The following is a 14,877-nucleotide window of genomic DNA, read 5'->3' as shown; positions in this document are numbered from 1 at the left end:
TCAAATGAGCCAGACACACACGCCGCCATCATCATCAATCCTGCCATAGTGACCCTCTTCCCAGTCCCCATCACTCCTCCTTGACCTCCTCTGACTAAGCAATTTCCTGCCAATCAAACGACAGCTTCAAACCTTCTCGCCGCTGCAGTAATTCCCAGCCCACTTGGCACAGGGCGGCAGGGCTGCGGATCAATTAAGCCGGGATTTCCTCAATTAAGTCCTGTGTGGCCCCTGTGGGCACCCGGGGCCGCGGGGGCCTCCCTCCAAATGGCCTGTTAATTACTGCGGCCAGACTAAGCACCTGTTTAACAGGCCCAAATTGGATTGCTCCTGGTCCTTGGCTATCGATTTAGTGGATAGCCCATAAAACCTGGTGAAAGAGGGCCCTAGCAGAGCTGACACAGGAGAGAAGGATCGCAGCTCAAGCGTGTTTGGAAAAAAAAAAGAAAGCAAGAAAGAGAAAGTAAAAGTGGATTGGGAGGATCTCTCAAAGTTATGGTGTGAAGTTTTAGTGGCGCACAGACTCTCAAACATGTGCATTCACACAAACGGTTTGAATGTAAAAACAGGGGGAAAAAATAAGGGGGGGGGGGGGTCTCAACTTCATCCCAGGAAGTTGTAATGAAAACAGTGGCTCACCGCCTCTTGTTCTTGGATGACCCATTTTAAAGTCGGGGGTTATGAAACCTGCTGGTGCGGAGACTGAGTTTTAACATGGGCTTCGACAGAATAAACAAACTCCGTCCGCAGGAGCAATAACAACGCAGGATATGGGGAAATACCAGTATGCTTGTACCAAGAGAAGTGGAGAAGTCTCAAAAAAGATTGAGAGTGAGAGTGAGAGAGAGAGAGAGAGAGAGAGAGAGAGAGAGAGAGAGAGAGAGAGAGAGAGGGTTTGGGGGGGCACTCTGAATCGGATCTGGTATGGTTCAGGACTCCAGGATCCATTCCAGTCCGCTGATGTTGAAAAAAAGAGGGATGGGGAGAAAGGAAAGGTAGAGTTGTAGGCAGAGAAGAAAAAGGCATAGAGATGGATGAAAAGAGCAGGGCTTAACAGGAGGGAGGAGAAGAAGACATGAGGAACAGGCACAACATGGTGAGACAACAAAGATAGAGAGAGATACAAAGAGGGGGATGAGAGGAAGAGAGAGAAGAGCATGGGGCAGAGGGGACGGGGGGCAGCAGAGCCCGGGGGCAATTCTGTCCTGCTCTGGAGCAGGTTATAAAATGAAGGCAAGTGGCATGAGCCTCCACCACACCACACCACACCACACGCCCACTGACGCAGCGTGGAAGAACACAAGGTGTGAGCGAGTGATTCAGACAGTTTAATGATGGCTGGGCAGAGAGAGAGAATAAATGGAGGAGAAGACCCTATGAAAGTGAGTCAGAGAGAGAGGGAGGGAGAGGAAGTCAGAGAGATAGAAGAAACGATAAAGACAGAGGGTGGGTAAAAGACTAATATAAGTTTGATATTAAAACAACAAAGAGAGGCCAATGCAGCATCAAATGCAGAGCTGCAGTTTATACAGGTGTACAGGTTAATAGATGGCCAATGTCAATGCTGAGCCTTTCTAGAGGGATTCTGACCTAATAAAAACCAATTCTGAACATGATCACTGTTGCTTAAGACAAGTTCTAGAACATAAAAAAACAGACTCGAGTTCTACAGCCCTGATCCTATGTAATTTATTATCTAGTGTTGGCCCTTAACCTCGCCCCTGTATAATGTAACAGTAGAAGCAAGGAGGGGACACTGAGGACTCCGAGCAGAGCTCTGCTGCTCAGCTTCCAGCCAGACACATCACCTCCTTCAACAATAACAGCACACACACCATCAGCAGCCAAACACGCCACAGGTGTCTGGTTCCCGTGCCAACTCATGAGTTATTGTGCGCATGTATGCGCGTGTGTGTCCGTGCGTGTGTGTCAATGGCAGAATTCATCATGGCATATTGTTTGTTGTTGTCGGCAAAGTAGACGCGTGACCTGCACCAAGGGAAAGGCCACCTTGCTAATTCCAATGGCAAAACAGAGAAAATTGAAAAAAGGAAGAGAGAAGATAAACTGACAGCAAGGTAGATGAAAAGACACAGACAAAGCATGGAAGGTAGAGAAACATAAACACATCTCGCCGACAGCTCACGTCACATCAGCAGCCATCCGTTTCTGTGCTTCTCGTCAATCATGCTCACCAAACACCACCGACACGTCACAACATGATGGCAGCAAAACGGTCCAGTTATTACAGCCAACAGATTGTGAGTCTGCAGCACACTCATGTTTACAGAGGAAACACACTGTATCAGTTCTGATGGGAGAGAGGCCATTGACCGACAAATCTGTGGCGCCTACACCTCCTTCCTTCATTTCTTCATTCAGCTGCTGTTTTCATCCAAAGTCAGTTACAGGTTCACATTGCATCATGTGTGTGATTTGTGCACTGAATCTAAATCTGCTTCCAGAGCTAGAAAATCACAGGGCCTAGTCTTTTGATGACCATAGAACCAGAACTACAACCAGCCACTATTGTTGACACACAACAACCCCCCACGCCCACCTCTTCATCAGACCTCTGGCTCACCCACCCATCACACACATACAGCTGCATCCAATGACGTCACAAAAGCATCTTTCTGCATACAAAGCCTGGGTGCAGCTCAATGTTATGCGGCTGGCAGAGGCTAATTGTGGGTAACTACAAGGATTACCTCATTTTCATCTCAAGGGGGTCCGCTATAGGCTCTTACTCAGTATGGGGGCAATAAGCTACGACTTGGGAGTGTGAAACTGCTGTGACTAAAGCAGAGGCATTGTTTTCTTACTCCAATCAAGCAGCAGGATACTGTGGAGAGTAGTTTACATATCCATGGAAGCACAACAGACACAACCTCCGAATTAGCCCAGGGCAACAACACTCAGTATGACGTAGGGTAGCTTACATAAGAGGAAGGCCCTGAATGCGAAGCGTGACAATTGGTAGTGGCCAAACACGATGTCCACAGTGATTCATTTAAGTAAGGGACAAAATGGAGACAAAAATGACAGAGGAACCGCATGGCGGATCCGAACCTGCCGGAGATTCAAGACTAGAGCCTTAAGACCGTAACGGCAGGGGATACATTGATTAGCCAGCTGAAGACACCCTCCCTGCCACCTGCATATCTTCCAAAGACCACTTCTACCCCTCCTCCTCCATGTCCTTTTACTTCACCAGCCCAAAAAATGACCCTCCGCAAACGCAGGGGCTGTTGACCACCCCTGACCCCCTGCTGTCCTTATGACCCATCATTCAGGCACCTTGTCCAATCAGATCCGTACAGGGGGACAGTGGGGAGGGACCTAGAAGTGAAGTTGGTGAGAGGTGGGCGGGGATATGGCCATTTACAACAAAGGAGGGAGGATGGGGATGAGGGGGGCTGGTATGCGAAGGGTTAATCCGTTTGGTGCTCTTTGGGCTGGAACAAAGCAGAGGGACGGCAGACAAAGGTTGATTTGGGGGGGGGTGTTAGGGACAAGGGGGTTGGGGCGGTCCTTTCCCTTGCCATCTGGGCCCTTTGTTTGGGGCATAGGGGTGGCAAGCAGGGGTGAGAGGCAGGAGGGGGCGACTTTGTGCCCCAGGCAGTAGTCATGCCCTGGGAGTAGGGGCTGCGACCTCATGATTTGGCGAGCAGCGTGGGTCAAGCTGCTACCATGCAGTTCTGACTTACGACAGCCAGCTCAGCACTAAGCAAACGGCTTGGCATGCTTAGCTAACGTCTAAGCGCCAAAGCTAACAGCTGCTCTCTTTGGGATACTTTTATACATAGCCCTGGAGAAGTTAACTCCGGGGATATTTAGGTTTAAAAGAAGAAGAGGAACCTACAATTAGCCACGCATATTCAATACATAAAAAGCTCTCACACACACACCAGAGCCAGGAGAGAGCTCCTTGAATTTGCACAGTTGGCTGATTATCAACGGGATAAAAATGTCTGATTACCCCAATTATGAGCATTGAAATATTGATTGCCTGGTGAACACACACACACGGCTCATTTACCTCATCTTTTACACATAAAACAAATAAACACATACACATACATACATACATACACACATTTCGAGAGGTGTGGAAAATTGTGGAGAGACATTACAAGCATGTAATCATAAGCGTAAAAAAGAATAACATAAAAGCCAGACTTACCACCACCACGAGTGCAGGAATCCTGGGGGTTCCCCCAGCGTGATGTTCTTCTCCCATCGGATCTGCAGGGGGACAAAGGCACAGTCAGATCCCCATAGACACCTGCCACGAGTGCTAGGACTGCACAGCAGCACAGGGGCCGACCGGGGAGAGGTGCCTACTCACTCCCCATCAACACAGCCATAGCCAGATCTCACAGTCTTGTCTGTATTAATGTCAGTTTAAGCTTATTGCGGACACTACAGTGTCACCATAGTGCCACACTATCACCACTGCGTTAGCAACTATTTTAATATTGTGTTTAAATACTTTGCATCATAATCGATCCAAATTAATGCATCATAGTGGCACCTGTACCCGTCATAAGGGTGCTGATATGTGACTTATAAACTAGTACACAGAATCAGCAGAAAGGGAGTTGAACTAACCGTGCGCCAAGGGTTAAGAATCACAAGGGCGAGAAATTAACCTATTAGAAGAATTATACACGGATGGTTACCCAAGAAAATGTACCACTGACCAAATAAAGAGGACAGCTTTTTTTCCCTCACATCTTTTTTTATTGAAAGTGAGTTATTTAATTCGGTCTGGAGGTTACGAACACTTTATCAGCCAGCTCCATCCAGTCACGTTTCCAGCCGCCAAGATAAAAATCGGAGAGAAGGCGTTGCTTGTGTGCTAGTGCTTTTAGAGACGTACGTATACAAGATGCGAGCTAAGGCCACTACAGTTCCAATGTTAGCAATTATGCTTAGATAGAGAGAGACCCAGAGACAGACACAGAGAGAGAGAAAGAACAGAACAGAACTATGCACAACAATAAAGCCCTTTGGGGTTTTCCCCATGTGAAACACAATACACACACATAATCTGTGTGCTTTCATACACTGCAACACAATATTGCACTTTTCTTTTCAGACCGGTTAGGCGGATACAAGAGGCCAATTGTTGCACAGGTCAACTGTTAATTAATTTGACATGACTCAACACCCTTTACTTTATTTCTTTCCATTTTTTTAATGAAAGACAAGTGATCTGTTCAACTACATATCAGTTCTGTGCTATTTACACAGGGACAGGGGGAGGAAGGGAAAAAGCATGGAGTAGAGGGCTGTCTGAATTACATAAGTGTTCTTGACCTCTGGGCTCGATTAGAATGTGAATTCCATGCCAGTCCACACTACTCTGGGGGGGAGTAATCCGATTCACCCACTTATCACCGGGAAGCGCAGGCGTATCAGTGGACTACGTGAGAGGGGGCGTGGAGGGGAGCTGTGTTTGTGCGTGTGTGTGTGTGTGTGTGTGTGTGTGTGTGTGTGTGTGGGGGTGTGTGTGGGGTGGGGGTGGGGGGTCTTACCTCAGATAGGAACGTCTGTGCTGATTTCTGGGCTCCAACATGCAGTAGATACTCGTACACGTATAAAGCTAATCTGTAAAAAGCAAAGAGAGGGAGAGAGAGAAGACAGTTAATATAAACGTGGTGATGGTCTTTAAATGCAGAATTAACTCTGTAAAATGAGCATGGTTAAGGGCATCAGCAATCGCAAACAACGTGGGATTCGGTGGCGAGAGCAGGAGAATCGGAATTTTCGCTGTCAGCGTGCGACCGGAGGGAAGCAAAAAAGGCCTTACAGTCAAATCACAGACTAATATACCAGGTCCACACACGCACATACAAATGATCCTCCTGACAACCAATGTGGCAGTAAAGCACTCATACTCTGCAGAGACGTTTATTGTCCTATAGGTCCATACAGAGCACTTAACAAAGCTTGGTTTTTATCTGCATGGAAGTTGGATAGTGAGCCTTTAACACCACAAGGAAGCCATCACAATCAATGCAGAGAAGGATGTTAGTACCACAGGGTGTAACATCACCACTGATCAGTCCCACTACTGCACACAAAAGCACCTCAGCTAGCGCCTACACAGTGCCCAACCCCCACCAGTCTGTCGATGTTCTGTTCTCTCTTGCTCCCTCTGTGTGTGTGTGTGTGTGATTGAGATGGAAGAGAGGGGAATCAGTAATCGATGCAGGCCAGTGTGTCTGGAGTTGCTATCCCAACCCAACAGCACCACCATGCTTCTCATATTTTTGTCCTTTTCTGGATATCTCCCCCATATCCCAATGTCTGTTGTTTAGTTGCACTCGTAATTACCCAACTCAAACACACACATACCACACACACACAGATCCATCTCAGCTCCCTGCTTCTATTAGGCGAGAAAATAGCCTCTCTGCCTCTCCTGGCCAAATTACACCCAGAGATGGGGACCATTTCAGAGACAGACATCGTGCAATTTAGTATGCTGGATACGTGCTGTGTGTGTGTCTTTATGTTTGTGTGTTTGTTTGTGTGTGCGCGTGTGTGCGCGTGTCTCTGTCCTTAGTTTGTGTTTAGGCGTACTTGCATGTTTGTGTGAAAACATAACACGTGCATCTGTGTGTTGGTGTGTCTGTTTGCTTGTTGTGTCTCTTGGGAACATTTCAGCGCGTCTGCATCTGAAGGCCTGTTTCCGCCTGTCTGCCTGTCTGCCTGCCCATCTTCCCACCGGTCTGCATCCACTGCAAATCAGACCATGCCCATCCTCTTCAGCAGTGGAGACACCTCAGCTCTCTCTCATCATATCTCATCCCTAAGCCCTATACCCTCAAAGACTTCACTGACATCCGTTGATAAGTGATCAAGTTTGAGAGGCTGTACGGGCTCAATGCTATTAACAGAAATGGGACAGCACCTGTGATCGATCCTCAAATTAACAACACCAAAAACGTGTCGCAAACACTTTTCCGTTTTATGGCAGGCTTCCAGCCACCATTTGGGTAACGTAACCCTGTGTTTCACGTCACAATGCTATGAATTGTTGGTAATTCCCTTGAGTAAAGTCTACATAGATGCCGACTTACAGAAAGGGCACAGAAAGGTTTTTGAGCGAGACCTGAAGCACTTCACAATCACACAGTGGGACAGCCCTAAACCCTCATGAAGTTAGCAGGAACGCCCATCAAAGTCTCGGAGTTCATGAAGGGAGAGATTTGGATTCAACCCTCCTCTCCAGTATGGTGAGGCTACTACCAGCCAGGCAGCCAACTAGCCAGGCAGCAGGAGCACGGACTGGTTGACCATCCCATTCTTTTCCTCCAGGTCACATGCACACAACTTTAGCATTTCAACTCCCTCCTTCCATGTGTGCTGTGGACCTTAATGCTGGGCACATTTTCTCATTAGGGTGATGCTGCTTTCTCTTCCTCCACAAGTCTATCCGTTTCTTTGATGCCTATTGAAACATGAAGCAAGCTAGCTTAGGCAGTTCCACTCCCTCCTTTCCATGTGCTGGTGTGTGGACCCAACCTCTAACCGAAGCATTCCAAACCAGTGTTGCCCAAAGCATGTTTAACACAAGGGTATCTTCATAGGGAGGCCTTCATGGGAAAAGCCAAAAGTGTGGAGCACTCTCTACCCCAAACACACGTCATATCGGTAGAGCACAGTATCCATGGGCAGCTGAATCCCACAGATGCCCATGAATCTATTCATGGGCTTTCTCTCTTTCTTTCTCTCTCTCTCGCTCATTTTCTCTCTCTCTTTCCCTCCATTCTTAAAACGGTGTGGCCCTGAACAGATTGAGAAGCAGCATGTGTTTAAGTGGGTCTGTGTGTCTATCTGTGTGTGTGTGTGTGTGTGTGTCTGTGTGTGAGCGTGGGTAAGCAGGCACACACTGAGCTAGCGATGAACAGGGCAGCCCAGAGCTGCGCGGCAATAAAACGGGGGAGGAGAGCATCTCTGGGATCACTTAGTCAATCACCCACACACACAGGGCACTGAGGCCAGACGAGCTGGAGGAGGGCACAGAGGAGGCCCACACACACACACACACACAGTCAGTGTCTCGGGAGAGAGACCAGAATGACAACACTTCTCACACCACAGGCAGGGGAAAAGGAACAATCCCACTGAAACAGAGAGAGAGAGAGACAGAGAGAGAGAATGACTGACTGGGGGGGAAAAGTGAGAAAGCGCCATTGTAAGCCCCCCCCGGTGCTGTCTAAACCGGCTGTCATATCAGAGCCTCGGCCCCTGTAAAATTACCACGTGCTCATAAGTGGCTAAAGACTACACTGGAGGAAGTGGAGGCCTCTCTTCCACACGGCTACTCCCTTCTGATCAGTTTAAGACAGGGGCTAGGACCTCTAGAGCCAATGGCGGTTCTGGGGCAGCTCAATGGCTCCCTGCCTGCGTCTGCCTTGTGTGTTTGCTTCAGTGAGGCACGCAAACACACATATACACACGCGCACACGTGGACGCACGCACCCCCTCTCCATCCCAGGACCTGATAAAAATTTAATGGCAGGGGATCCATGTGATCTGAGGGGAGGGAGAGAATGTACGCATAGATGTAGGGAGAGAGACAAAGACAGGGAAGAATGAAAAGAATGAAATGAGCAAAAGAGGAGAGATCGTGAAAGTGAGACAGGGGAGAATCTAGGGGAGAAGGAACGAGGAGAGACTAAAATGAGTAGAGGAGAGTGAGCGATAGAGAAAGAGTGGAGCAAAAAAAAGGGGAGAGGGGGTTGGGTCTGTGCGTGCTCCAACGTTGGATAACGGCACCTGGCGTGATGCATTATTTAAAAACATTCATTCAATTGCAAGGGCTTCAAGAGGGAAGGAAGCCAGCGCTCCCGTTAAGCACAGACCAAATGCAACAGTCACAGGGGCTAAAAGCAAAGATCAGATCAGAAATTTAAAGCCATTATATGTAGCCTAATGATCCACGTTCAAATCTTTAAAACCCCGTCCCAAGCCTGAATTCCAGCACAGTGCCTGAGAACTTTAAGCCCTGCCGTCTGATTGAGCCGGGCCAGGAGTTTGTGGCTCAAATATGTGCGGTGTGTGTGGGTGCACACTGTACAGAACTGTCAACACCAGCGGATCTCCATCAGCTTGTTTGCAGCTGATCATTCAACATGTTGAATTGGCGTCTGAGCCGTCAGGAAAAGGGCTGCTCTGATTGGCTGTTTAGCTTGCCTACCTGTTACTGAGAAGCAGGAGAGGTGGTACAATAAATCACCCACAGACGTAATTGTGGTGAAATTTGTCCAGTAGCACTTCATGAAGACATTAAGATAAACCAGTCTGAACGTAGGTAAGGAGGTGCAATTCCTGAAGTCCATATTTTGTCTCTGGTTTCTCCTTTTCCCCCCTCCTCTCACACACATCAATTAGATGTTTTGTATTGTCTGTGTTGTGCCAGAGCAGTGAGAAAATTGTAATCAAGCACCGCTTTATTCACGCTTAGTCGGCGTCTTTACATTTACGCATGCGGCGTAGGCGCACTGACCAGGAGAGAGAGGGAGAGAGAGAAGGGGGAGAGAAGACCAGAGAAAGAAAGAAAGAAAGAAAGAAAGAAAGAAAGAAAGAAAGAAAGAAAGAAAGAAAGAAAGAAAGAAAGAAAGAGAGACGAAGGGGAAAAAAGACCCAATACATCCAAGATAAAGGGCAGACATTTGAAGGAGAGAGAAGTGAGGGAGGAAGAGAGGGAGATAAAAGAGGAGTGCACAGGAGAGAGAAAAAAGTGGATAGAGGGGATACAGGTGGCTCATCCAGGATCAGAGACGGATTAATCAGAGGCGGCTGAAGCTGCGCTGGCGGTCCAGGCAGGGCAGTGGACAATACGCCGGTCAGCCTGGCCGGGCGTCCAGCAGCAGGAACAGTCACTGACCAGAGCCCAGGAGAGGCCCGTTCAAGGGAGTCTGTGCAGTGAGTCTGGGAGGAAAGTGCAGGCCGGGCCACTTACAAAGGTCTGTTACCAGCAATGAAATTAAACTTTAAACATTAAACTCTTACCCAGTCTTTTCAGAACTACAGCACACACATTGTTCTTGTTTTAAATGCAGTCGTTTACTCAATTCCAAACAAAATACACGCTCATAACATAGACACCATCAGCGCAGCCATTGGTTGTGTTCCACAGTGCTGCTATCTGTACTCCACTGTCTGCCATCATAGTCCGCCCCGTGTCGGATAAGCGGTTGTGACTGGTTGCTGGATTTTTTTGGTGATTCGGAAATCGGCTTCAATGGGACAGCCTCCAGGCGGACCGGCAGAGCAAGGTTCATCTGGCTTCACCCAAGCTAGTTATGGCTGAACGTGACAAGAAACACACCCAGGACATAGGCCATTTATGCTTTGGTTTATTTTTGTTTAATTACAGGTACCTACTACATCTATGCAGCTGATGGTTCCGCAGTAGGGGAGGGACCGTTCTTTTAATATGTGACTACTATGCAGAGTAGCTGAGAGAGAAGCACTGGCCGGTTTTCTCACATGTAAAACTGAACACTCAAGGAAGTAAACAGTGTGGCTCTCCATGCCTGTGGGAAAATCTGACAGAAGTGTCTGGCCTCCAGTAAGAAAGAAGGCTGCCTAGCCTCACTTCCCTGAGGGGTCTGTCAGGTGCCACTTAGCTTTCGGTTTGGCTTGTTTTGTTTAGTCATCACAGGCTCACGTAGCAAGTGGGGAGAGCTAGTGGGTACATAACAGACAGAAGAGTTCTTAGTCCACCTCTGCTCGTAATAAGAAAGGAGGGAGTCAGTGGCGCAACAACAGCAAGCCTGGCTCTGACACTCATGCTTAAAAACAACATCAACAACAGCAACAAAAACAACAACAGCAATTAACACATTTGGAAGGAGTAGCTGGTGGAGGGTAGTTTGCCTCAACAGACGCACAGTATTGCAAACACAGCCAGTGTATCAAATTGGCTATGTTTGTCTGTCTCTCTCTCTCTCTCTCTCTCTCTCTCTCTCTCTCTCTCTCTCTCTCTCTCTCTGGCCCCAAGCAAATACCTGCTGCACGTGCCTTCCCTGTAATATGCAAATGTCTTAGAGAAGCCTGTTTAGGCTGAGAAGAACAGTCTCTCTGGAACTCTGGTCTCCCCCACCCTAAACCACCATCTCTCTTTTATCTTAAAAACCTGAATGGCGGCTAGCTCAGGGGGATGCCTGAGGGGACAAGCCCCTTTCTCTCTCACACATACATACACACACACACACACACAGAGAAAAAGGGAAGAGAGTGTTGCTGCCTCCCTCTCATTCTCCACCTCACGACTCCACCAGCACCACAACAACCAGCACATCTGCTTCTTCTCTCCGATCCAAACCACAGGGACAGAGACACATGAGAGAAAGTTGAGTGAGTATTGAAAGCGTGTGTCTGTGGTGTGCCTTTGCGAGACAGAGAGAGTGATAGAGAGGGAGGGATGCTAGCTAACCAATACACCAAAAGGGGTAGCACACCAAGCAAGGTGCCCACACCCTGAGCTCACGACCCAGGCGTGATGCCTTTGACGACATACACCCCCAGGGGCAGATGGTTTTGTGCGTGTGTGTGTGTGTGTGTGTGTGTGTGTGTGTGTGTGTGTATATATATATATATATATATATATATATATATAAATAAATAAATAAATAACAGCGCACTGAGCTCCAGTTTCAGCCAGCAGTCATGGGATTTTTTTCTGTACTACACCGGGTACAAGGCATTCAGCCATCAAGCAAGACCCAGAGTCTAGGGCATCTGAGGCCGGTCAGAACCAGCAAGATGTGCCGAGGACCTGATGGTTAACCTGAGTAAGAAGCTGAAGTGCTCCGCTGGCCATCTCCTGTTGGTTCAGCCCTCTGACCTCCTGTGGACCATAAGCCCCTGCGACACGCACATCACCTTAAACAGGCTGGTCTTGGAGTCTGAGGTGGATTCAGCCCCTTGATCTTGTACTACTTTATATTCCCCTCCACAGACTCAAACACTTTCCCTTGCACATTGGAGGCAGAAAGAGAATTAGAGTCCTAAATTCCCCATCGAGCTAAACAACAGGATGTCTTCCTCATGACAAAACCATGCACCTCTTTTGTCATGTTCATGTAGGATGGCACAGAGTGTGTTCCTGCAGCCCTCCATCCCCTTTTTCTCTCTCATCTCTTGGCACTCGCTCATGCTCTCTCGTTCTCTCTCCAGCTCCTCTTTTCAAAGGGATCTCCCAGATGTATGCGTGGAGTACACCTGACATCTCGCCTCGGGCTCGCAGACAAAACCCCATCTTTAAACTTGAATGAAGCCGGGCCACATAAGCGCCAATCATGTCCTCACCCCTGCTCTCTATTATTCATGCCTACAGCACAGGCAAGGGCCAGTGGGGGGGGCCACACTGCACACGGATGGCACAGAGGAAGGAGAGGAGGAAACGGGGGAAGAGTCCGAGACCGGCAGAGAGTGTGTGTGGCACACTTGACATCTACAGGCAACTAACTGTTCTTTCCCCGTATGAAAAACGTTGCTGTTAGAATGTTTACACTGGAACCCCTCCTTTGAATGTTTGATCAGCGCTGGTGCTATGCACTTTGTTGAGGCACATCAGTGTGAAGTTAAACAGAGCCTTGACGTTAGTGTCTGTTCAAACTTCATAAACTGGGCCAAAGTAAAGACTGCAGGAGAGAGAGAGAGATGCATGCAACAGGAAGAACTGTTGTCCAGTGCACATGTGTGCCACTCATAGAGAAAGCTTCAGGTCCTAACTTATCATCTTTCATCAACTCTAAAATCACCATGTGTTTGGGTGGTTACAAGTTAGGCATTTCGACATGCTAAAGAGTGGTTTAGTTTAATGCCTTGAACTTCCCATCAATTGGATAAATAGGGCGACAACCCGAATTTATTAGAGGTCAGTGGGACCAGGTTCGAGCACAACACAGTAGTCCGAGCAAATACTGACAAACTCTGAAGTTCGTTTTAAACATATGAGGGGTCTACTCCACACACCAACTTTACCAAGTCTTCTAAGCTGTTGAGTCAGCTGGTACGCAAGCTGGACAGACTACTGCTATCGATGTAATGTACAGAAGTGGAAATGCAAACAACTTAGTAAATAAACTCACTGGCCACTGTTCTCAAGTCGGCGAACCGATTTGAAGCAAGAAATCTGCCGTGATGTTTTTATTACGAGTTCGGTTTGTATACAGAATTGTTCTGACATTCGGGTATCATTGCAGCGTATTAACTTTTGCACTACCAGCCCAAAATCATGAAAGACAATTATTGTGTTGAACTGATCTAGTATAAACAGTAGGTAAGTCTTCTCAATACAGTGCTTACTGGTGAGACATGAGATGGGTATATCGACGAGAGAGCACACCAGCTATCTCTTACAAGGTCTTGTGGAGTTATCTGCTAGCTGATTACACTGGCAAACAACACTGTTTGTAGATGCACCTCGTCGCAGCTAGCCCTTGCTAGTTCCACGGCCACTTCATCCGCGACACAAACACTCTTATCAGGAAACAATGTGTTACATTTGAGTTGGAATGCAGCCATTTTAACTCAAGCCAATGGGTACACAGACGCTGCTGGGTAATCATTCCGTGCCCTATACAATAGATATAAAAATCTGGCGTTCGTGCATCTTCCTCATCCAGATTTCCTTTCAACCTGACTGTATGAATGCATTGTTTCCTTTCAGCAGGCTAGCTACATGGCTAACCTTACTAACTCAACAGAGCTCCCCCAAAACGATAACGTTCCGTGGCGTTATCATCACTTCCATCCGACGTTCATTGTTATTAAAACGGTGTTGTGCACTGCAAAACATGCGAACTAGTTATCTGGTATCTCTTTTGATAACGTTAGAGGAACTGTTCCTGTACTAAACCATTTACATATTACCAACACTGTATTTTCATTAAAACAATTATTAGCTCAATTAACTCGGCGCATCAAAACTCCATAAAGAGCTGAGTTAGCAAGCCACACAAGAAGCTAACGTAGGTTAGCAAAGACTGGTAACAAAAGTCAGACAATCAGGACACAACACCCTGAAAAGAGCAAACAAAACAATAGCGAAACTGCACAAACGCAACAGCCCACAAGCAACAGTCCGTACAATCAACATGCAACAATATTCAACAAAGCAACAAAAACACAATGCACTGTAAGACATAAAAGTTAACAGTTCGCTGGCAACACGGTTAGCAAGCCAGCTTCACATGTAGCTACTGGAGAAATTGGTGTCAGCCGTGGTCTCCAGGTAATGTTAGCAGGTTAGGTCTCTCTACCAATGCACAAATATACTTAAACTTACTTCTCTCTCGCTTGGCTATCGGAGGGGACGACTGCTCCTTTACCTTTGGCGTACATGTTGGACACTGTTTTAAGACTTTTACCCACTCAACACATGTCAAAGAAAGCAGCCCGCAAAACGTTCTATCTCCATAGCTACCCGGTTAGTGTTTTTTCCTCCTTTTTTTACATCTCCAACATTGGCCACAAATCAGGCACAGTTTCTACTGGGGGGACTTGAAACAGGCCACTGGTAGATTTTTTTTTTTTCAATCGCTGTTCCAGGATTCTAGCCACACTCCCTCTGCTGCGGAGAGAGTGGGGGTTTGTTAAAGGGAACGCAACATTTTAATGGTAACTTTGGTAGGTGTATGTTGTATTGTGATAAGATGTCACAATGCCACTTGCTTGTATAAAAAGACAGTTTGTTGATTTGTGAATGGTGATTAACGTACATGGGCTTCATGTGCAATTTAATGCTTTGAAATGACCCCAAGGATTAGGCTTATGTTTTCCTCTCTCAAACCTTGTTTTTACATTCTGACAGAATCACTAAGCATGGAAATGTAGCCCAGGCTA

General features: G+C 47.3%; 1 protein-coding gene across 3 annotated transcripts in view; it reads right to left on the bottom strand.

Annotated features, from left to right (window-relative positions):
* Positions 1-14,555, bottom strand: part of zgc:110158 (uncharacterized protein LOC553590 homolog) — a 54,767-nt gene extending 40,212 nt beyond the window's left edge. For 2 of the 3 annotated variants that reach the window (XM_048248200.1, XM_048248208.1), the window contains exons 1-3: positions 14,321-14,520; positions 5,544-5,616; positions 4,187-4,248 (exon numbers count right to left, since the gene is read on the bottom strand). In XM_048248200.1, the coding sequence (XP_048104157.1) occupies positions 4,187-4,248; positions 5,544-5,616; positions 14,321-14,376 (191 nt within the window). In that variant the 5' untranslated portion in view covers positions 14,377-14,520. Of the gene's footprint in view, positions 1-4,186; positions 4,249-5,543; positions 5,617-14,320 lie in introns of all 3 variants that reach the window. The other variant, XM_048248217.1, reaches the window with a different exon arrangement.
* Between the last annotated feature and the right edge of the window lie 322 nt (positions 14,556-14,877).

Source organism: Alosa alosa, chromosome 1 (genome assembly GCF_017589495.1).
Source record: "Alosa alosa isolate M-15738 ecotype Scorff River chromosome 1, AALO_Geno_1.1, whole genome shotgun sequence".
NCBI lineage: Eukaryota > Metazoa > Chordata > Actinopteri > Clupeiformes > Clupeidae > Alosa > Alosa alosa.
The sequence above is the reverse complement of the archived record's forward strand: the minus strand, read 5'-3'. Positions and strand labels throughout refer to the sequence as shown.